We start from the raw sequence: 21344 nt of genomic DNA, 5'->3' as shown, positions 1-21344 counted from the left end.
CCATCGTCTGCTGACTAACAGACCGTGATACATCTGGCTTAGCAGGTGTTATACAAGAACTCAGGGTGTCTGAATTGGGAGCAGCCCTCAGTGCATCCAAGCAGTGTGTGCAGCTGGGGAGACCGAGGTCCAGAGGGTGCAGGAACCCAGCTGCAGGCCCACGGCCCTTCCGGCAGCTGAGCCTCTCTCCCTCGGGCCTCAGTTGCTTAGTCCAGGCCCTGCTTGGGCAGGTGCTGACTGCGGCCAGGGCCTGAGCCTGGACTGAAGGTGGTGTTGGAGCCAGAAGTTGGTAGAAGCCCCACCCCTGACCCCCACCTTACCCTGATGGTCATCAGGGATCCTAGAAGCCCCAGTGTCATCAGGCCAGGCTCCCACTTGCTCCCCAGCCATCTGGAAGGACAGAGTTCAGAGGCTGCCTGGGAGTCAAAAAAGGTTGAGACTGTGCTCGGAGCCCAGGTCTTGGTCTTCTGCAACTGGAATTGTAGCGGGGGCTCAGCCCTTCCCCCCGCTCCCAGGGTCCTGGGCTTGAGTGGGCTGGGGGACGCCTCGGGCTCCAGGGATCCTGAAGCCGGACGGAAGGGGTCCTTGGCCAGATTCGGGTGGGAGAGCATCCACCTCCACTCCCAGTGAGCCTGGCCCCCTCCACCCAGGGCAGCGGCCCTGCCCCCGCATGTTCCTGGGAGTCCAGATTGGGGGAGGAGGGGGTGCGGGACAGGCAGGCGCTGAGGAGGGCAGGGCCAGGCATTTCCTGCTGGCGAGTGCCAGCTCCAGTGCCCTGAAGGAGGGCTTCTTTAGTCTTAGTCAGAGGAAGTGAGCAGGGCAGATGGGCAGCGTGTGCGGTGCCGCCAGGCGGGGCGGGGCTGGAAGGGCGGGCAGCTGTAGGAACCAGGAGGCAGGCCTGGCCCTGCAGGTTCCCTGCAGCCATACACTTGGTATCTGCCCTGGACAGCCAGCCTACTTCCTGCACGCAGATGCCAGGGGAGACCGGCCCCAGACCCCGGCTCCTTCCTCGCTGGTGGCCGAGCCTCTGTTCTGCGGCTGTGTGGTTAGACAGGTCTCTTCACCCTCTGAGCCTCAGGATTCTCATCTGTAAAGTGGGGAAAACTGCGGCACTCACATGCCCCTGGCTTCCCCCCTCCCAGTTTAGGGTCCCACTCTTGGGGTCCTAGAGAAAGAGCCCACCTGGCAGAGCCTGTGCCCTCGTTGAGCAGAAGGGCTGATCTGGGCCCACAGCACAGGGGCTTCTTGAGAACGGGCTGCAGTAACAGTTGATTCATGCAGGTGCAGCCAGGGGTGACCCCCAACCCCCTGGCCTTAGCGAGCTCTCTGCCTCCCCATCCCCTGGTGGCCCCCAGCAGTTGGGGCCCCCCTGCAGTCCATTGGGGGTCAGTTGCCAACACCATGCTGCCTGCAGTCACAAGGCTGATCACCACCCATCCTGCAGCCCTGCTTCTGGGGCAGTGCCTGGGGCCCCAGGGGTCTGGATTCTTTCTGACACATCTCTGACCTTGGCAGGTAGGAGGCACAGTCTCTGTCTCAATCCCCAGCCTGGGACCTCCTCCCTAAGGCTCCAGCGCTCTCCCTCTCCGGAAGCCCCAGCACACTCTGGCCAGGTGAAGAAGGGAGGAGGTCTGGGGGCTCGGGTTCCGGTCCCCAGGCCCTAACAGAAGGAGGCCGGAGGCAGGGCTGTGGTGGGGCGCGTGTGCCCTGGCCTCTGGGCCAGCCGCACGTGGAGGGAGGCTTGGCCGAGGATGAGCGGAAGGGTCTTGAGCTGGCTCATGCCGCAGAAGGACCGTGGGGGCAGAGGCCTGGAGAGGACTCAGACCAAGGGCCTCCCCTGCTTCCCCATCTGTGGGCCAGGGGTCTCTCCCCACGTTTGCGCTCTCACTGGGGGCAACTGCCGGCTGGGGGCAGGAACACAAGTGCGAAGTCTTCCTTTCAGGGGCAGAACCTGGGGTCTTCGGGGGCTCCTAGAGCATGGCTCTGGCCCAGTTCCAACTGGGCCCGAAGGGGCAAAAGGCCAGGAAGGCTAGGGGGTCTCTGGACGGATGTGGCTGAGCCAGTGGGGAGAGGGTTGCCGGGCTCTGGCCCAGCTGGGCGGTCGGCCTCCCCGCCCCGGAGCCTGGGCTGGGCGGGGGCAGCAGGGCTCAGGGCGGGCGGGCTGTTGATCCAGCCCAACAATGATGAAACGGCCCCTTTGTCCCACGGCGCCAAAGTTGCTGTGACTGAAGGAGGCGTGACGTGAAAGGGTCATTGTTCCCACTTGGACCGCCACTCAGGGAGCTGGAGGACCGGCCCAGGGTCGGCTGCCTGCCAAGGCTGCAGCCCTGCCTGCCGCGCGGCAGGCCGAGTGTCCCGGGCTCACGGCCTCCCCTCCCAGGGCCAGCTCCCTCCCGGGCTGGGCTGGCACAGGTATCCACCGAAGGTGCCCCCTCCGTCCCCGAGCTCCTCGGGGCTGAGTCCGATGTCACGGTGCTGGGGGCTGGGCTCTGCTCTTCACAGACACGGGAGCCCTGCTGGGCAGGACACCTGGGTGCCAGGAGAGCTGGGTTGGGGTGAAGCAGGTGCTTCGTCCTGGGCCAAGGAGACAGGCCTGACTGCACACCCTAAGATGTTGGGAACCCCTCCCTGACCCTTGCAGCTGAGGGGAGAGAGGCCCAGAGAAGGAACTGGGTGGCCCAGACCACAGGGCATTAGCAGCCAGTCTGCTGACACCCAGGCCAGATCTGCCTCCCCACAAGTTTCCATGCCTGGTGGACCCCTGCTCTCTCTGGACACTGAAGACCCCCTCTTTTCAGCTCCCACCCCTCTCCTGCTCTCTAATCCATTCCCCTGAGCATAACCCCTCCCACACACACACACCGCACCCCACATCTTTCCAAAACCCAAACTGATCAGGTCCCTCCTCGGCTTCAAACCTGCCATGTCCTCCCACGTCCAGAGAAGATTCTAGCTCTTGTGCTGCCCTTCAAGGCCCTCACTGTGCTACAGCAGCCAAGGGCAAGAGGCCCCTTTAGAGACTGGAGTCTCTCTTAGCCCATGTGGGGAGGTAACCAAGTGAAGGCCCTTTGAAATCTTCCCGGGGTCAGCCTCCACCCCTTTGCTCCCACAGATTCTGCCCCTCCAGTGAACCCCACATCCTCCTTCTGGTCCACCTGGCCTCTGGGGCTCAGGTGAGGAGCCAGGAGGCTGGGTAGGGTGATTGGGAGGGGCTGGTTCACACCCTAGCTGGGGCCCCCTCACCCCCCCACTGTGGCCCCGCTGGCCCCTGTACCCAGACTTCCTCTCCTTCAGGGCTCTCCACTGTCCCCATCAGCTAGCATCAGGCTCAGCTTGACCCAGGCTAATTAGACCCTCCCCTAGCCCAGAGGAGGCTCTGGCTCCAGCTCTAGACTTTTTTCCCTGGAGGGACAGAGCTAATTAACCGAGAGGGTTTAATTAATCAATTAGTGTGGCCTCCAGACCCCTCCACTTAGCTGTCACGGTGGCAGGTATTTATAAACATGAGTTCTGGCGGCAACCATGGTGGGCTCAGAGGCAGGGAAAACAGGGCTGCAGAGGCCAGAGAGCCTGTCAGGGGCGCAGAGGGGCCCAGTCCCACCTCCTCAGCATCTCCACAGGCAGACACCCAGTCAGCGGCGTGAGGACACAGTAAGGTGTGTTCTCTGGGGACACAGGCAGCATGTCTGTGTGCACAGTTCACACAGGCCTGACATCCTGTGCTGGGCAGATTCCCAGAGGTGCCCCAGACAGTTCCCAGAGGGCTTATGAGTCAGCACCTTGGCCATCGAGGCCCCGAGGGGGCATGGCACTGCACAGAGGACCGTGGGAGCCAGAGGAGGCACTAGAACGTCAACTGGGGGGAGAAGTTGGGAAGGCTTCCTGCAGGAGGAGGCATTTGAGCCACACTTAGGGAGAGGGTAGACAGGTGTGGCCATTTGAAGGGAGTGATGGTGATGCAGAGTATTCATGGTGAGGAAATAGCTTGTGCATGGGCCTGGAGGCGGGACCTTTACCACAGGATGTCCCCTTCTGCAGGAAGCCTCCTAAATGCCTTGTTGTTGTTGCTCAGTCATGTCTGACTCTTTGCAACTTGCAGCATGCCAGGCAGGCTTCCCTGTCCTTCACTGTCTCCCGGAGTTTGTTCAAGTTTGCTCAAACTCATGTCCATTGAGTCAGTGATATTATCTAACCATCTCATCCTCTGCCACCCTCTTCTCCTTTTGCCTTCAATCTTTGCCAGCACCAGGGTCTTTTCCAATGAGTCGACTCTTCTCATCAGGTGGCCAAAGCATTGGAACTTCAGCTTCATTATCAGTCCTTCCAATGAATATTCAGGACTGATTTCCTTTAGTATTGACTAATTTGATCTCCTTGCAGTCCAAGGGACTTTCAAAAGTTTTCTCCAACACCACAGTTCAAAATCATCAATTCTTCAGCACTCAGCTTTGTTTATAGTCCAGCTCTCACATCCATACATGACTACTGGAAAAATCATAGCTTTGAATATATGGACCTTTGTCGGCAAAGTGATGTCTCTGCATCACTGTCTAGGTTTGTCATAGCTTTTCTTCCAAGGAGTAAGCATCTTTTAATTTTATGGCTGGAGTCAGCATCTGCAGTGATTGTGGAGCCCAAGAGAATAAAATCTGTCACTGTTCCCACTTTTGCACCTTCTGTTTGCCATGAAGTGATGGGACCGTATACCATGATCTTAATTTTTTAAATGTTGGGTTTCAAGCTAGTTTTCTCACTCTCCTCTTTCACCCTCATCAGGAGGCTCTCTAGTTCCTCTTCACTTTCTGCCATAATGGTGGTGTCATCTACATATCTGAGGTTATTGATATTTCTCCCGGCTATCCTGATTCCAGCTTGTGCTTCATCCAGCCCAGCATTTCGCATGATGTACTCTGCATATAAGTTAAATAAGCAGGGTGACAGTATTGAGGCTTGATGTACTCCTTTCCCAGTTGGAACCAGTCTGTTGTTTCATGTCTGGTTCTAACTGTTGCTTCTTGTCCTGCATATAAGTTTCTCAAGAGACCAGTTAGGTGATCTGGTATTCCCATCTCTTAAGAATTTTCCACAGTTTATTGTGATCCACATAGTCAAAGGCTTTGGCGTAGTCAACAAAGCAGAAGTAGATGTTTTCCTGGAATTCCTTTGCTTTCTCTACGATCCAGTGGACGTTGGCAGTTTGAGCTCTGGTTCCTGTGTCTTTTCTAAACCCAGCTTGTACCATTTGGAAGTTACCAGTTCATGTACTCCTGAAGCCTAGCTTCAAGGATTTTGAGCATAAACTTGCTATCATGTGAAATGAATGCAATTGCCTGGTAGTATGAACATTCTTCGGCATTAAAATGAAAACTGACCTTTTCCAGTCCTATGGCCACTGCTGAGTTTTCCAAATATGCTGGCATATTGAGTGCAGTACTTTAGCAGCAGCATCTTTTAGTATTTTAAATAGCTCAGCTGGAATTCCATCACCTCCACTAACTTCGTTCGTAGTGATGCTTCCTAAGGCCCACTTCACTTCACACTCCAGGATGTTTGGCTCTAGGTGAGTGATCACACCATCATGGTTATGTAGATCATTAAGACCTTTCTTGTCCAGTTCTTCTGTGTATTCTTGCCACCTCTTCTTAAACTCTTCTGCTTCTGTTAGGTCCTTACCGTTTCTGTCCTTTATTGTGCCCATCCTTGTATGAAGTGTTCCCTTGATAACTCCAGTTTTCTTGAAGAGATCTCTACTCTTTCCCATTCTATTGTTTTCCTCTATTTCTTTGCATTGTTCTTTTAAAAAGACTTTTTTCTCTCCTTTCTGTTCTCTGGAACTCTGCATTCAGTTGAGTGTATCTTTCCCTTTCTCCCTTGCCTTTCGCTTCTCTTCTTTTCTCAGCTATTTGTAAGGCCTCCTCGGACAACCACTTTGCTTTCTTGCATTTCTTGGGGATGGTTTTGATCACTGCCTTCTGTACAATGTTATGAACCTCCGTCCATAGTTCTTCAGGCACTCTGTGTACCAGATCTAATCCCTAGGCGCCTTACCTATTAGAATTGCGTGTCCCTGAGCCTCTGCCCCTCCTGGCTGTGCCCTCTGGGACAGCCTCTCAAGATATTGCCAGTGTTTTTCCTCTGCCTCCCCTGCCCACCTGGCCCCAGGAACCCACAGATGCATGGTAATCCCTTCAGAAAGCAGGGGTGGGGGTACAGGCCCCCTCCCTCAGGATGCTTCTTTCCTGTGGTGGGCACTGGTGGGAGCCCAGATGGTGGAGGGCTTGAGAGTGGTCAGAGACCGCAAGCCTTGGTGGAGCTCTCAGGCCTGGGGTAGTTGAGTGGTACTGAGTCCAAGCTTGTACTGTTGGCCGCACAACAGGCAAGTAAATCGAGAGGTGAGTTGTTGCTACAAGGATAGCGACTTTATTTAAAAAAATCAGCAGACTGAGAAGATAGTGGACTAGAGTCCCCAAGAACCACTTCACCAGAGTTAGAATTCAGGCTTCTTTTGTGTTAAAAGGAGAGAGGAAGTGTGGTTGGTTGTTGCAAACCTGGTGTCAGATCTTCGGTCTCGCGGCTGCCCATGGAACTCAGGTCATGATGTTCTGTAAACTTCCAATAAGACAAGTGTGATTCTCTGTTCCACAACTTTCTATCTCTGTATGAATGGGAAAGTGTTACACCTGTAAAAATCAGAGCCCTGAGAATGGGCTAGCCTGTATATTTCAGACTATGGGCAGCATTCTTTTTTCTTTTATAACTTTTTAAAAAGAATAATTATGTATTGGCTGTGCTGGGTCTTCATTGCTGCATGGGCTTGTCTAGTTGTGGGGAGTGGGGACTGCTCTCCAGCTGCAGTGCATGGGCTTCTCACTGTGGTGGCTTCTCTTGTTGCAGAGCTCAGTCTCTGGGCGCACGTGGGATCTTCCCAGACCAGGGATTGAACCCAGGTCCTCTGCACTGGGAGATGGGTTCTTTATCACTGAGCCACCAGCGAAGTCCCCTAGGCAGCATTCTTAATTTGTAGCAAAAACAATAGAACACAAAGGCTAGAGTAAAAGAAACAGGTCCAGTGCGGAGTCAGATTGGTTCTTCCCTATGAGAAGAATCAGCCAGACGGGCACCCAGACCCCAGTGCGGACCCCTCTCAGCTTGACTTCCACATCTGCCCATCAGGGATGGTCAGCACCTCCCTCCCAGGACTGCAGGGAGGACTACAGGAGTTTATCACATAAATCCAGAGGGACACACTGGCCCAGAGTGAGGGCCATGCAGCTGTGTTATTATTACTACTCTTACTGCAATTAGAAATGCCAGAGGATCAGATGCCAGCCAGACTCCCAGGCAGAACAGCTTTGAGGGACAGGAGCCTCTGGCCCTATGACTTGGCCCCCAATGCCTTGCTGAGTGCCTGGTGCTGCAGATACACGGCTTCTCTGAATTAGAATCAATAATGGCCAAAAGTTAAAGACAAACGGTCCTGCTTTCCTTTCAGAAACCAACTGGAAAAAGTAGAGCATAGGTGTTTGACCCGGAAATGCCGCTTCCAGGCATAAGGCCCAAGGAAAGAGTCCGCAATGTAGAAAACACTGCACCGAGGGTCCTAGCCCATACGTGCCGATGGGACAGGGAAAAAGCAAGGCAGCCCGAGCACCAGGTGACCAGGGAGGGGCAGAGGACTGGGCTGCCAGGGCCTGGCTCCAGGTGGTTGGAGTAAAAGCGGGAGCCAGGCCTTACTCCAGCTGTTCCCTGTCCAGGAGCACCTTCCCAAGCCCCCATGCCAGGCTCCATCGGGGCCGGAAGAGAAGCAGCTCCCGGCAAGCCTAGGTTTGGGCCCAATGTGAGCAGAGGACAGACGGGTACCGTGGGTGTAGGGCCAAGGAGAGACAGGGCTGGGGAACTCAGGGGCTAGTGAGGAGGGTCTTTGGGCAAGAGACGTAGGAAATGGAGCAAAGGAATAGAGTGTGGGGAGCAGGCTGAGCGCAAGGCCCTTCCTGATGGCCCCAGAAGACACTCAGACTACACGATCAAACCTTTCCCAGATGCAGGCTGGGACTGGGGAGGAGCAGACTGTGGAGCTGTGAGCAGAGGCCGGGGCTCCCCCGGGGCCGCGTGCTTGGCAGCACTCTGAGTTTTTCTGGACCTTGGGTCAGGGGACACTGCGGGGAGTCCTCTGGGCAGGTAGACAGAAGGGGCAGACATCCTCAAGGGGCTGCAGCAAAGGGCTCTGCTGAGCAGAGAGAGGCACCCCTCACCCCAGCCAAGGCCTCTCGGCCCAGGACCCTGCCTTCTCCGCAGGCTGGGCACTGGCTCCCAGGCGACTGCTGATGCCCAGCTGTCCAGGCCTTGGGACAGAACTGAGGGTCTGGGGGTGGGTCCCCTGGGTCACTTTTCTCATCAGGGAACCCGAGGACTTGGACTGGGGAGGAGGCTTGTCCAGGATCACACAGGAGTCAGCAGTGGCCAGCCCCGGGCAGTGCCCCTCATCAGGGGGCAGCCACAGTTAAATCAGCATCACCCACTGCTCGTGTTCCCAGGGCCTCACTGAGAAGAAGACCCTTCATCCTGCCATCTCCTCTTAGAACTACAGTTTTCAACCCCACTGTACAGATGAGAAAACTGAGGCTCTGGGAGGGGCCTCCAGTCTGTGCTGTCCAATCCAAGGGAGGACACTGGTGGTCTCAGCTGTGGGGGCACAGTGAGGGGTGGGGGCAGGGGAGTAGGGATGCCAGCGGCCAGAACCAAGCCCCGGTCCGCTTGCCTGTGTGCAGTGAAGCCCATCTGCTGACCCTAGGTTGTGGGGACGGACAGGCAGTGTTTACTGCAGGCGCCAACACAAGAGAAGGGGTGGCTGGTGCTCAGGACCCTTCCACTCCCCACAGGCTTTCAGTGAAGCATTTTGAAAGGCCGGGTGAGGGAGGGGAGTTGGCAGGCTGTGTGATCAGCTTGTGCACGATTCTCTGGTTGATGGTGAGGACACAGGACAGTGTCACAGGGGTTAACATTATCAATCCTTGGGAGCCAGTAGGTCTAGGGGCTGCTGTCCTCATGGTCATCAGGTCGTTCACATCTTCCATTTGGTGGGTGATTTTCACATCTGTGAAACAACTCAGGAAATGTGCATCTGACAGTATTATCTGGGTACTTCACAGAGGAGCTACAGCAGAGGATATGCTGGGGGCAGGGGGGGGTCTGTCCTGGAAAGGCCCACAGGGTTCTCCTAAGTCACACAAGTCTGCTGGCCCTGCAGTGGTGTCCTCTCTCTGCCCTTCCCAGGCCACAGTGGTCCAGCCCCGGCACGCACCCTGACCATCCTAGCCTCCTCAGGTCCCCTGTCCTGAACACCTGCCCCTTAGCCTGTTCTCCACTCAGAAACTAGAGGGTCTTTCTTTAAAAAAAATTGTAACAATAGTTTTTAATTGAAGTATAGTTGATTTACAATGCTGTGTTAAGTTCTGTTGTACACCAAAGTGATTCAGCTCTTATACGTATACACACACACACACACATTCTTTTTAAAATATGCTTTTCCTTCATAGTTTATCATAGGATACTGAATACAGTTCCCTGTGGTCTCTAGTAGGACCTTGTTGTTTATCCATTCTATATACAAATGGGTACATCACTAACCCCGGCTTCCCCCTTCATTCCTCCCCTTCCCCCTTGGCAACCACCATCAAGTCTGTTCTCTGAGTCCATTTCATCACAGATTCATTTGGGTCATATTTTAGGTTCCACATATAAGTGGTATGATATAGTATTTGTCTTTCTCTGACTAACTTCACTTAGTGTGATAACCTCTGGGTTTATCTATGTACCTGCACGTGGCATTATTTCGTTCTTTTTCATGGCCGAGTAGTATTCTGTTATGTATATACACCTCGTCTTCTTTACCCGTTCATCTGTCAGTGAACATACAGTTGTTTCCGTGTCTTGACTATTGTGAATGGTGCTGCTGTGAACATAGGGGGGTGTGTATCTATTTGAATTATAGTTTTGTCCAGGTATATGCTCAGGAGTGGGACTGTTGGATTATACGGTAATTCTCTGTTTTCTGAGGAACTTCCATACTGTTTTCCACAGTAGCTGCGCCAACTTACATTCTAGGGGATCTTTCTAGTGACAACCAGACCTTGCCAGCCCTGGGCTTAAAGCTCCCCTGTCCTCTGGACCACATCCCTCCACTCCCCTCCTGGCCCATCCAGCCCCAGAGAAGGGGCTGCGACTCCTCCTTGGCCTGCAGCAGGGGTGGAAGGGCGCTGGGACTAGAGAAGGAGGTGTGGGTGTGGAGCGGGCGGATGGGGTTCCTCCAGATGCACAGAAGCCGTGGGGGTAGGTGACCCCCCTACCCCCGCAGGTAGGTGACAGAGCAGCCCCGGGAAGGGGACTGCCTGCCTGAGCAAAGTGGGTCTGGCAGGGGCAGGTGTCCCCTGTCGTCTCTCAGGGCTCATCTGGCCCACAGCCAGAGACAGTGGGGCTGAGGCCTCATCTTACCCCTGGGGAGTCGCTGATGATGGTCTGTAATGGCCTTGCCTGGGAAGGGATGACCTCACCGGCCACACCCTGATGAGAGGAGGCTGGAGTCAGAGGCAGGCGTCTCCTTCATTACCCTGAGACCTGCTTGGGCTTGTCTTGTCTGAGAAATGAGGGGGCCGTGTGTGTGCACGAGCTCATGGATCTGGTCCTCTGTAGTGCCAGAGGGAGAAGGCTCCCAGCCCCGGGGGTGAGAAGGCTGGGGGAGCAGGGTGGGCAGGCCTTGCTTTTGCTCAGTGTCTCTGGCTTCTGTTAAGGGCTTGGCTGTGGATCCCTGTGTTCCCGGCCACATAGCACTGATGCGGAGGGCCTGCCCGCTGCAGACACAGCGTCCGGGCCCGGCCTGCGTGTGCCGGGCGGTGGCGGCAGCAAGGTGACAGCTGGTTCCAGCACAGACTTGCTGCCTACCCCTGCCCTGCCCCATTCACTGGGGATGACTGTGTTTGCACTCTGGGGAGCGGCCCTGGGGGAAGGGGAGTGGCCCCTCTCCTGAGGGCTGCCTCCCTCTGCTCCAGGCTCAGTGCAGGACCACCCGAGAGTCCATCTCTTTTGTGGTCTCCTTGTCACACCTGCTTCAAGGAGACTCCTCCACAGGTTACAAGTTCTTTCTTGTGTCCAGCCTTAGTCACTCCTGCTGTTGCACCTGATTCATATATCGTAGGACAGTCAAGGCCCCATTATCCTGCCACGCAGCCTGACATCACTGAGCTTCCCTCAGGCATGTTCCCACTCCCGGGAACATATGCCCAGTCGGCACAGGAAATGGCTGCTGGATGAATGTGCAAGTGAGGGAGTGAGTGGCTCAGATCCTCCTGCGAGAATGCTGAGTGGGTGAGGGGGTCCTTGGGGGCCCGGGCTGAGATGGGGACAGAAATGGGAACCCAAAGGGAGACAAAAAAAAAAGAGGGTCAAGAGGAGAGAGATGGGACTGAGAGCAGAGAGGAAGTAGATGCAGCCCGGGGAGCCGGGTGTCCTTGAGCCCCACTGGCGTCTAGACCTCAGCCAGAGATGGCCTGGAATGGACAGGGCCCATGGGGCGCAGGGACAGCACGGCCTAAACAGACTGGAATAACAAGAGCTCAGAGGGAGGGACCGTGAGGCACGACCTGGGACCCAGCGTGGGGACAGCAGTCCAGAGTAAGTATGGCCTAGGCCAAGGTCAGAGCAAGGACCCAGGGCCCCAGCCATGCCCTGTCCCTCTGTTTCCACCTCAGCCAGGCAGGGCAGTGAGGTGGGAGTTGCTGCAGATGAGGACACTGAGGGTCAGAGAGGCCCCCTGGCCTAGGGTTGCGTAGGAGGTAATGCTCCTCAGCCCTTGGCTGGAGGACGGGTTCAGGAGGAGACTGCCGCTCCCCCCTGGCCCCCCCCCCCAGCCCTGTGCTTGGGCACGCCGGCACTGCCAGGCACTTACTCGGGCTGTCAAGGGCCCAGCCCCCAGCCCAGCACCCGCGGGTTTCCCCAGCCCATGCGGAGGGCAGCGAGAGGGAACAAAGGTCCAGTCTCTGCCTGCTCAGGCCCCCACCCCCTTGCCTGCCCCTGGCACACAAGGACCCAGGCCCACGAGCAAAAGCAGCCCCCGCCCCGTTGCCGACACTGTGAGAACCCCCTCCTCCCTCCCTCAGGCCTGGTGTTCCCCAGTTCTAAAGATGAGAAGGCTGGGGACTTCCCCCTGTGGTCTGGTGGCTAAGACCTCATGCTCCCAGTGTAGGGGGCCCAGGTTCCCTCCCCGGCCAGGGAACTAGATCCCCAGTCGCGAAGCTAAGACCCAGCGCAGCCAAAGAAAGGAAGATGAGAAGGCTGACAGCCACACAGCTGGGGTTCGAACCAACGCGGCCCTCAGCAGTCAACAAGTGAAGCTGTGACTGGACTGTTGGATGTAACTCATGGCAAGATGGGGTGAGACATGGGAGGGAGCCTAGACGGCCCCAAAGTGGGGAGTCCTAAGGAAGCGGCTGAATCACTCACTCTTCTGGCCGTGCCCACCTACCTGCCACTTGGAGCCGGTCCAGTGCTGGTCACAGCAGAAGGGATAACACCAGGGGGGCAGCAGAGATGGGGAGACGGAGTCAGCAACCCAGACCCCAAGTTCCCGACTGGAGCCGATTCGGTCGGAGGTGAAGCCCCTGCGGGCAGGGCTCCCAGTTCCCCGTCTCTGACTGGGGGCCTCGCTCCCCGGGCCAGACTGTGGCCTTCCAACCCCTCCAGGCCCCTTCCGTGTCCCCTGCTCCCCCCCAGGGTTGAGTCTGAAGCCTCCAGAGGGGCCTGCCTGGAGGGCTGCCGCTCAGCTGCCCTGGGGAAGCCAGGCAAGGTCCAGGCCCCGCTGTAGGCCCAGGTCAAGACCAGGAAATGAAGGTGCGGGGCTCATCGTGCCCGAATGGGAAAGCACTGGGCATCGGGGTGTGTTGGCCTCACTGTATAGAAATGGATGCTGTGGCTCAGGGGGCCCGAGGGACCTAGCTCCTGCGGGGCTGACCTGCTCACTGACCAGCATCAGGTCCTGCAGGCACCCTAGGGACAGTGGTGGGGGGGGTGAGGTTGACAGATGCACAGCCCATGTCCCGTCCCCGAGAGCAGCAAGAGGAAGGGCCAGTCACGACCTGGAGCGGCTGGGCGGCCTGGGCAGCATCCAAGCGGGCAACGCTGGGTGTGTCTGGGCAAGCAGGGGCTCTGCCGTGTGACCTTGGTGCACAGAACATCTCCACGCCTGGCTCTCCTGTCACCCTGGGGACCAAAGCCCCGGTGTCCCTGCCGACCCACACCCCAGCTGCTCCTCCCAGCTTTGGGCACCTCTGACCAGTCCCAGTAAGTGCCCAGCAGGCCCCCGGATATGGCCACAGTGCTTCTCCTCATTGCCCTGGCCCTTATCAGACACCACTCATTTTAAAGAAAAAATAATATTTATTTGCAATATAAACAAAGTCCCGTTGCTGGTTCGGGATATACATATATATATGTGTGTGTGTGTGTGTGTGTGTGTGTGTGTGTGTGTATGTAGGGTCACAAATTTTCCTTCATAAGATCACAAAGCAAAACTGGCCACCCCTGTTGGCATACCCTCATTTACACAAATCTGATGCGTTTTTCTGGGTTTTTCTTTTCAAAGGTAAAAAAAGAGAGAACCATGTACATAGCATGGAAGCTTCTTGTCAATTTCTCAACTGTGGCAAGATTTTCATCTGCTGCCTTGAAGAATCCCTGAAACCCAGCCCTGTGAGGTAAGATGCATTGGGGCAGAGTTTCCGTGGCCTCGCTTACACGCCGAGTGCTGGCTCACTCAGGGACCCCGGCCCTCCCCGGGCCCCCACGCAGTTCCACCACCTGGGAAAATGGAATTTGGAGAAGGAACAGAACTGGAGGAGGATAACGGAATCCGTGGCTTTGTTCTGTGGACACCGGGGTTGGGTGGCGGGGTGGACAGAGCTTCACACCCCTTTTCCTGTTCGTCCTTACTGCCCCCACCACCACCCGCCCCGGGATTGAAATGGATGTGAGTTTCTTAATACAAGGCATGGGGAAGACGCGCACAGGGCCGGCTTCCACGGGTTGAGGGGCTGGGAGTGGCAGCTGGAACCCAAGCAACAACCAGGGTGAGGGAGGAGACCTGGGAGGCAGGGCTGCGCCCTCCACCTAAACCTCCCCAGCCACTGGGCTGCACCCTCAGCTACAAACAGAGAGAGAGAGACAGAAGTAGCGAGTAGGTATAAAAAGGGCCTGGGGCCCTCCTCGGGGCTGAGCCCAGAGGGTTAATGCTACTGCTTGGCAGTCCCCTGTGGCCTCCTCTCCTGCCTGGGATGGTCTGCAGGGACCACCAGAGGGCAAGTGGGTAGGCAGAGAATGCAAAGGTCACCTGTCCAGTCCACCACCCACAGCGGTCATCACAGGTGAATGCAGCGCCAGGTTGGGCTCGGCTGAGGTGGGAGATGGGGGCAGGCCTGGGAGACCCCCGCTGGGAGCAGCAAACCACCCCTTTAAGGGCCGCTGCAGAAACGGAGGCTTCACACATGTGCAAAATGCATTTGGTCAAGGTCAAGATCAACGTGGGGTTTGTCTTTTCTATTAAAACAGAAACAGAAACTCAAGAATTGCTTTTTGAAATAGGAAGAAAAACAAACAGATAACACCCTCTGTCTCTCTCTCACTGGATCAAGAAAGGGATGAAATACTGGTTTATACAATCCACTGTTGTATGTAGCCTGAAAATAACACTTTTCATTACAAAAAAGAACAATCAAGCAGAGCTTCAACACCCTCTCTGCTCCAGGGAGCTTGGGTTTACCTGCCAGAAGTAAAAAGTAAACTCAGGTCCATGGATATGTCTTTTAAAAAAAACAGCCAAACTGGCTGAGCCATCAGCAGAAAGGAGTGTCCTGGGACAAGGAGAGGCCCCAATGAACTCCCAAAGCCATGTGTCTGAACGCCCTGGGCCCCTCCGGAAAGTCCTGCCGGTGGAGGCCTGGCTGTGGGACGCTGGGAAGCTCACCTCTGGGCACAGGTGATGTCTGGGTTCCTCAGGCCAGAGGCAGCAGGCCTGGGCCCTCCCGGCGGGCCCTGTGGGGGCCTGGGAGGGGCTGGCCCGTTGCCCCGTGCCCCCGGCCTCACGTGGACTCGAGCGTGTTGAGTGGGAACAGGTTGTGGTTGGTAGGTGTGGAGAAGTAGAGCTGCTCGCTGGGGGTGTGGTTGTCACACGGGCTGCTCAGCCCCAGCGTCCGCTCGAAGTCCAGCAGCTGCCCCATAAAGTTGAAGTTGGGTGAGATGTTGGACTTTTTCCTCTTGACAAAGTCGTAGGCGTCGTTGAGCGACAGGTTCATCTTCTGCATCAGGTAGGCCACTGTGACCGTCACCGAGCGGCTGATGCCTGCCAGGCAATGCACCAGGACCCCGCACTTCTTGGAGCGGGCCTCGTCTGCAATACACGGGCATGGGTCAGGGTGGTGCCCCCTCCAGGGAGCTCCCATGGGTGGGGCACAGAGAGGGGCGTGGCAAGGGACTGGTGCCTCTCTTGAGGGACTTGGTGAAGTCCCAGGCAGGTGGGACAGCAACTTGGGGTCGAGGTCCAGAGCATGACCATGGAGGGGCTCTGCCACAGTTCCAGCTGATGTGCCTGCACCTCAGTTTCTGCTCTGTCGGACAGATCTGCTTACTCACGGGGCCCTTAGAGAGATCTGAGCCAAGCGAGGGCTCCATGAGCCCTGTGCCTACTGCCAGTCCTCCCGCTGCTGTAACTGTGTGCTACGTGTGACGTGCTGAGGAGTCACCTGCATCCTCTTGGGTCATCTGCACCATGGCTGCCGAGGTTATCTTATAAATGAGACAGGCAGACACACACAGTGACAAGGCCACACGAGAGTTCCTCCTAACACGCAGCACTCACCCCTGCTGGCCCACCTCCTGGGGAAGCTCCAGGGGCGCCCCGAGAGCCTCCTTTGGCCGTGGGCGTCACGGAGGCCCTTCCACAAGGAACCAGCGGGCAGCACTCAGCTCTGGACTGGGCCCAGCCAGTCCCCGGGGGCCTGGGTCCTGCTCCTGAATAGATGGGGGACCAGGGCCACGCCTAGTTTCACCAGGGGAGCTTAGGTGGGGCCCACCCAGCCCACTTCCTAGACTGTTCCCTGGCCCACGTGCCAGTAACACCTCCCAGTACGGCCACTCCAGTTCGGCAGCTCTCCCCGCACCCTCCCCAGTGCGGCGCCAGGCTCCTGACATGTGCTCGGAGCTCACATGCTGGCCGAGCTGCTGACCAGCTCAGTCCTACACTCTCTCCCCCCAGCCCCGAGGGTGGCTGCATTGCTGTGCTGTGGCTGTGCTGGGGACACAGATGAAGGAGAGGCAACCCTGGGGCCCTCGGGATTCCTGAGCCCCAGGAGCAGGGCCCACTCCTGCAGGAGGTGCGGAGGTTCGTAGACTGCTCCTCGGGGGTGCGCACTATCTCGGGCCTGGCAGGACTTCCCTTTCCCAACCCCACGTGAGGATTCCCAGGGCTGAACATGCAGTAGGTGCTTAATCCAGACTCGAGGACCAGCCGGGGGCAAGACCAGCAGGGGAAGAGACAGATGCCGCAGATTCACGTGGAACACGTTGTCTGACCTTGAAATTTGGGGCAGGAGGAGGGGGTTGGTGGAGAAAGGCCTCCAGTGATGGTGATACATCAAGATAATGGGGAAGCCTGGTCCCCAAACCCACTCCCAGGTGATCCCAAGTAAAACCACTTCTTGCTGGCTTGATTTTTAGCTCTTTAAGGGGTGTGGCTGGGTCTTGGGGAGGCTGGTGCTTCATCCCCTCTCCACCTCCCCCCCCACCCAGAGTCCTCTGGGATCTGAGCATCACTTCCTTCTCTTGTCAAACAGGGAACACGGTTCCCCCCACCTCTATATCCTGTCCCCTTCCCCTGATGAAAGGGGCCTTCAAGAGGGATAAAAGCACCTACAAATTAGGCTCAGCCCTGGTAAGTCTTGGGGCACCCCCCCTTCACCCCACACCTCGCTGGGGAGACCACAAGTGCTGAGGTGGCACCCATACCCTCTTGGGCACGTCCTTGGGGCAGAGTGGGGAAGCTCCGGATGGCCCCTGACACAACCCCTCCCCCGCCCCAGCTTCCTTCCTTCCTCCCAGCCAGGCACCTAGTTTTGGTTCCCAGTAAGCGGATGAGGCGGGGAAGCCTCCCACTTCCTGTTATTAAAGCTAGCCCAGCCCAGCTGACACCAAAACGCCCTCCACTGGACACAGCCGCCAGCGGGAAAACGCTGCCCGGAGGCTGGGCAGAACCCTGGTCACCAGCCTCAAGAGAGCCCAGGGTTTACATTCGCCCCCTCATCTCCTATCCCTTTCCTGAATCCTGGGGATGGCCGAGCCAGGGACGGTGACCTGCTGACTGATAGCTTCCAGCTGGCTGAGGAGGAAGCGGGCAGGGAGGTCAGAGATAAGGAGCCCGAGTCAGCCGAGGCTGCGGATGCAGGGGCTCAGAGGGCGCCGAGCCAGATGGCAGAGCACAGTGCTCTGGGGGAGGCCTTCCTCTGCCTCCCCTCACCGCCTGGATACCAAGCCAGCCCCACAGGCTGCCGGGAATATCTGAGGCCACCCCGAGGCTCTCTGGGTCACCACGTCCCAAGAGCTGCCAGGTTGGGGTAGGCCTCTGGCTCCAGACTACCCTTTAGCCCCCTCAGGTACACAGTAGAGCCCAAAGAGGCAGCGTGACAGCCTGTCCTCGAGGAACATGTGCTGAGGTGTGGCGCAGGGCAAGTGAGACCCGTGGGAGGTCTGAGAGCTGGGATGTTTGAGCCCCAGACAGCACAGCCAGAAAAGCCAAGGTGTCTGGACAGCAGAGTCCACGCTGCTCCAGCAGCTGTGGAGAGCGTGCGGGTTGGGGGACCACTCTGGCCCCGAGGGCCTCACAGTGGTGACTCAAGAGTGGGCCCCAGTACACCCATTGGCACAGGCTGGCACACGCAGGGCTCCACACAAGCCTCGACAGGCCCAGAAGTACCCAAGCCCGGCACGGGCGACACCCAGAGCCCCACACATCTCCACACGCACGCCTGCCCCCCCCCCACCCCACCCGCGCGCAGGAGCTCTTACCAATGAAGCTGATGGCCTCGGGGAAGAACTGGGAGAGGTTCTGGCTCCAGTGGTCAGAGATGGGGATCTGTTTGTAGGTGAACTCGCCCCCGTGCTCAAAGGCGTTGGGCAGGTTGGGAGTGACGTTGAGGATATACTTGATGCCGTACTTGCCGAGCACATCCAGGTTGGTGGAGTCCTTGGCACAGCCGAGGTAGAGGTAGGGCAGGATCTGAACTGGGAAGGCTGGCTGGCTGGACGGCGCAGGGCTGCCATCTGACTCGGTGGCACTGCTGGGCAGCTCTCGGTCTGACTCCCCGTCCGAGCAGTCAGAGCTGATGCGCAGACCCCCCAAGCCCAGCACCGAGGTGGGTGGTGAGCCACTTGGCGAGGACGAGCTGTCCACGTTGGTCTCGCAGTGCTCCGAGTACTCTGTCTGGAACTTGTTGAAACCACCTGTGGCCCCGGGGGGGTGGGGGTGGGGTGGACAGGGCCCAAGTGAGACTGACAGTACCACTGGCCGGTGTCGCCATACTGGCTGCACAGGACCAACAGCAGCCAGGGATCCTCATAGCAGGGACCACACCACCAACAATGGACGGCACAGGCAGTGCTGTATTTACACACATACCCTCTCTGCTGCTCTCTCCTCATCTGTCCTACAGATGAGGAAACTGAGACCCCAGGTGGTCAAGTAACATGCCTGAGGACCAAACCCTAACCCATAGGGCTTCAGGGCCCCAGCCACACCACTGACTTTAGGGCACTTGAGGACAGAATCCAGCCCATGCCTCTTCCACAGCTCCCCTGCACCAGGCACCCATGGGTGCTCAGTAATTGCAGTAAAGGAAAGCAAACAACCCCATCTCAGGGCAATACCTCTGGGTTTGCAAACCCTCTTAGAGAAGAGATCACAGGCCAGAGCTGCATCTGGGTCAGCTCAAGGCAGAGGGCCTGGGCCCTCGACTGGGAATCCAGCGCTTGCTCCCACTCCCTACCACTGCCAGGGAGGGTAGTGAAGGTATTGGCTGGTTCTCTCCCCCAGCAGAAGCAGTTCATAAAAGGGGTCCTGGCTCTTCTTCTCCATAACCCACCTTAGAACTCAAGGTACCCCCACCCTGGCCTTGGACCCACAGAAGGGGAGGCTGCTGGGGGCTTTACATGGACAAGAAATGGGAAGCGCGCTGCAGCTAAGCATGGGCCCTGCGCCCGAGGGTGCCGCAGGCCTCCCCTCCCCTCCCGTCTGCCCGCCCCGCTGCCAGCAAGAGGCCATTTTGGAATGTTAATTGGAAACACCGGCTGCAGTCACTCGCCTCCCAGGGCTGCCTCCCCCTTCCACCACCTCTGGGGTGGCTGGCTAAGGACTTGGGAGTCTCGGAAAACTAGAGCTGGGGCAAGGGATACTCCTTACAGCCCTGCCCCAAGCGCTTCCAAGAGGTGGTGATTCCCCAGTGACAAGCCCCACACGGAGATGCCCGGAGTCCCCCAACCCAAACTCTCCCTCTGCCCTGGCAGGGGCGAGGGTGGTGATTAAAGGCTCCTATCCTAACCCTGGCCTTCCAGGGACACCCATTCCAGGCTGGAGGAGCTGAACTGGTGCCCAGGAGGGGACCCTCCCTCCTTTGCCGGGCTCCAGGGGAACTTGGGAGCTACCACGGCTCCAACAATGGGGAAAAAAGGAAAGCCCAAGTGGGGAAAAGTTTGTTCAGCCGACTCAGGTCATGCCCGGAAAGGGGTGTAGAGGGGGCCACTGTACCAGCCTATACCCGCACAGCTTGGGCCGGGAGTCCTGGAGGGGAGGATGCGGGCGGGGGAGACGTGGCGCCGGCTGGACAGGCCGGGCACGGGGAGAGAAAGCCGCCTCCGTCGGGGGCATCCGAGAGCCACGGGAGAGCCCCAATTCCAGACTGGGTCTCGCTGCCGCCCTTACCTTGGAGGTAGTAGGCCTGGCAGCCGTCGTCGCGCAGCTTTTGCAGGAGAAGGCCAAGCACCGAGGCGGGAGCGCCGGGCTCTGGCTGCCATTCGGCCGTGGCCTCGTCGTAGAGCAGCACGGTGGCCGCCTTGCAGCGCGTAGCGAAACGCTCCTTGTCGGCGTGGTTGGGGATGATGGAGCGGATGGGCAGGTTGCCTTTGCGGAGGCGGCGCAGCATGAGGCCCGGGATGGCCAGGTTGATGGCCGTCTCGATGTGTGACGACTCGAAGAGCTCGTGCGGCCGGCAGTCGAGCAGCAGCAGGGACGCGCCGCCGCGCGCCTCCAACTCCTCCTGCAGCCACTCGGCGCTCTTGCAGGGCATGGCCCCTGCGCCCGCCGCCGCGCCTGCCCCAGTGCCGGCGCCAGATCCAGACCCCGCACCGGGCTCCGACCCCGCCACGGTGTCCCCAGCCGCCGACGCCCCCGAGGCCGACATGTGCGCCCGCGCTGGGGGGCCGCGGAGCTGGTTTTTCATGGGGAGCGCGGGCGGCCCGGGGCCGGGGCCGGGCAGCCCTGCCCTGGGACGGCGCCCCGGCCGCGCGGGCCCCAGCCGCGTCTCCGGGCGCCCGCCTCCCGCCGAGCTGCACGCCCGCCGCCCCGGCCTCCCGGCCTCCGTCCCGCCCGGCCCTCCGCGCGCGCCGCGGCCTGACAGCCCCAATTAAACAGCGTCTCAGGCGGCCGCGCGCCCAGGCGTCCTCGGGGAGGGGCGGGGCCGCGCCGCGGCTCCCGAGCTTAAAGGCGCCGCGGCTCCGCCGCTCCTCCCTACGGGGTATGCGGGCACTCGAGCGGTCCCCTAAGCCCGGAGACCAGCCCCCTGGCCTTCGCTCGGCCTCAGCGCTGCCGCCCAGAACCCACTACAACTCTCCCAGGGGCCCGACAAAGACTCCTGGGTCCCTATCCCGGAGCTCCCAGTTCTGTGCCTGTCCCAAGAGCTGTCCGGGGGGGGGGGTCCCCGCTCCCGGGATCCTCTCCCCTACATTCCCGCAGTCTCCCGGGGATGGAGCGGAGGATAGGGGCGATCAAGCTGAGCCGAAGTCATGTCGACTCCACTAATTCACGAACTCACAGTGAGTTCAGCAAACAGGAACTGAACACCTACTCTGTGCCATTCCCTGTGCGCCTAGGCGGTCACCGTTTCAGGCGGCTGCACAGTCCCAAAGAGGGCTCCGCGTTTGGAGACGTGAGGGGTCGTCTTACTCCAGCAGGCCCGAGGGGGAAAGCAGAACTAGGCAGCTGCGAAGGTAGGAAGGCCCAGGGCCGTGCCACCCTCCGCGGGCTAGGTTGTAGAAAT

General features: G+C 58.4%; 2 protein-coding genes across 8 annotated transcripts in view; one reads left to right on the top strand and one right to left on the bottom strand.

Moving 5' to 3' along the window:
* Nucleotides 1-21344, top strand: part of LOC145519981 (uncharacterized) — a 131387-nt gene that overhangs the window by 97176 nt on the left and 12867 nt on the right. For 2 of the 6 annotated variants that reach the window (XR_014064093.1, XR_014064094.1), the window contains exons 6-7: nucleotides 13634-13745; nucleotides 14596-14832. Coding sequence is in view for 3 of the 6 variants with exons in the window: in XM_081525331.1 (XP_081381457.1) it covers nucleotides 13634-13745 (112 nt within the window). In the remaining 3 variants the exon portion in view is untranslated. Of the gene's footprint in view, nucleotides 1-13633; nucleotides 14833-21344 lie in introns of those variants that run through there. The other 4 variants (XR_014064092.1, XM_081525331.1, XM_081525332.1 and 1 more) reach the window with 3 other exon arrangements.
* Nucleotides 13409-20686, bottom strand: DUSP7 (dual specificity phosphatase 7). 2 transcript variants are annotated; one of them, XM_081525297.1, is made up of 3 exons: nucleotides 20012-20686; nucleotides 18103-18537; nucleotides 13409-15433 (listed from the first exon to the last, which is right to left on the bottom strand). In XM_081525297.1, exons 1-3 carry the CDS (start codon nucleotides 20526-20528, stop codon nucleotides 15126-15128), a joined length of 1260 nt encoding a protein of 419 aa, XP_081381423.1. In that variant the 5' UTR covers nucleotides 20529-20686; the 3' UTR covers nucleotides 13409-15125. The 2 variants fall into 2 exon arrangements, with proteins under 2 accessions (XP_081381423.1, XP_081381424.1); XM_081525298.1 differs by lacking the exon at nucleotides 18103-18537.

The sequence above is a fragment of the Giraffa tippelskirchi genome, chromosome 9 (assembly GCF_054371585.1).
Source record: "Giraffa tippelskirchi isolate mGirTip1 chromosome 9, T2T-mGirTip1v1.2.pri, whole genome shotgun sequence".
NCBI lineage: Eukaryota > Metazoa > Chordata > Mammalia > Artiodactyla > Giraffidae > Giraffa > Giraffa tippelskirchi.
Note: the sequence above shows the minus strand (reverse complement) of the source record. Positions and strands in the feature narration are given on the sequence as shown.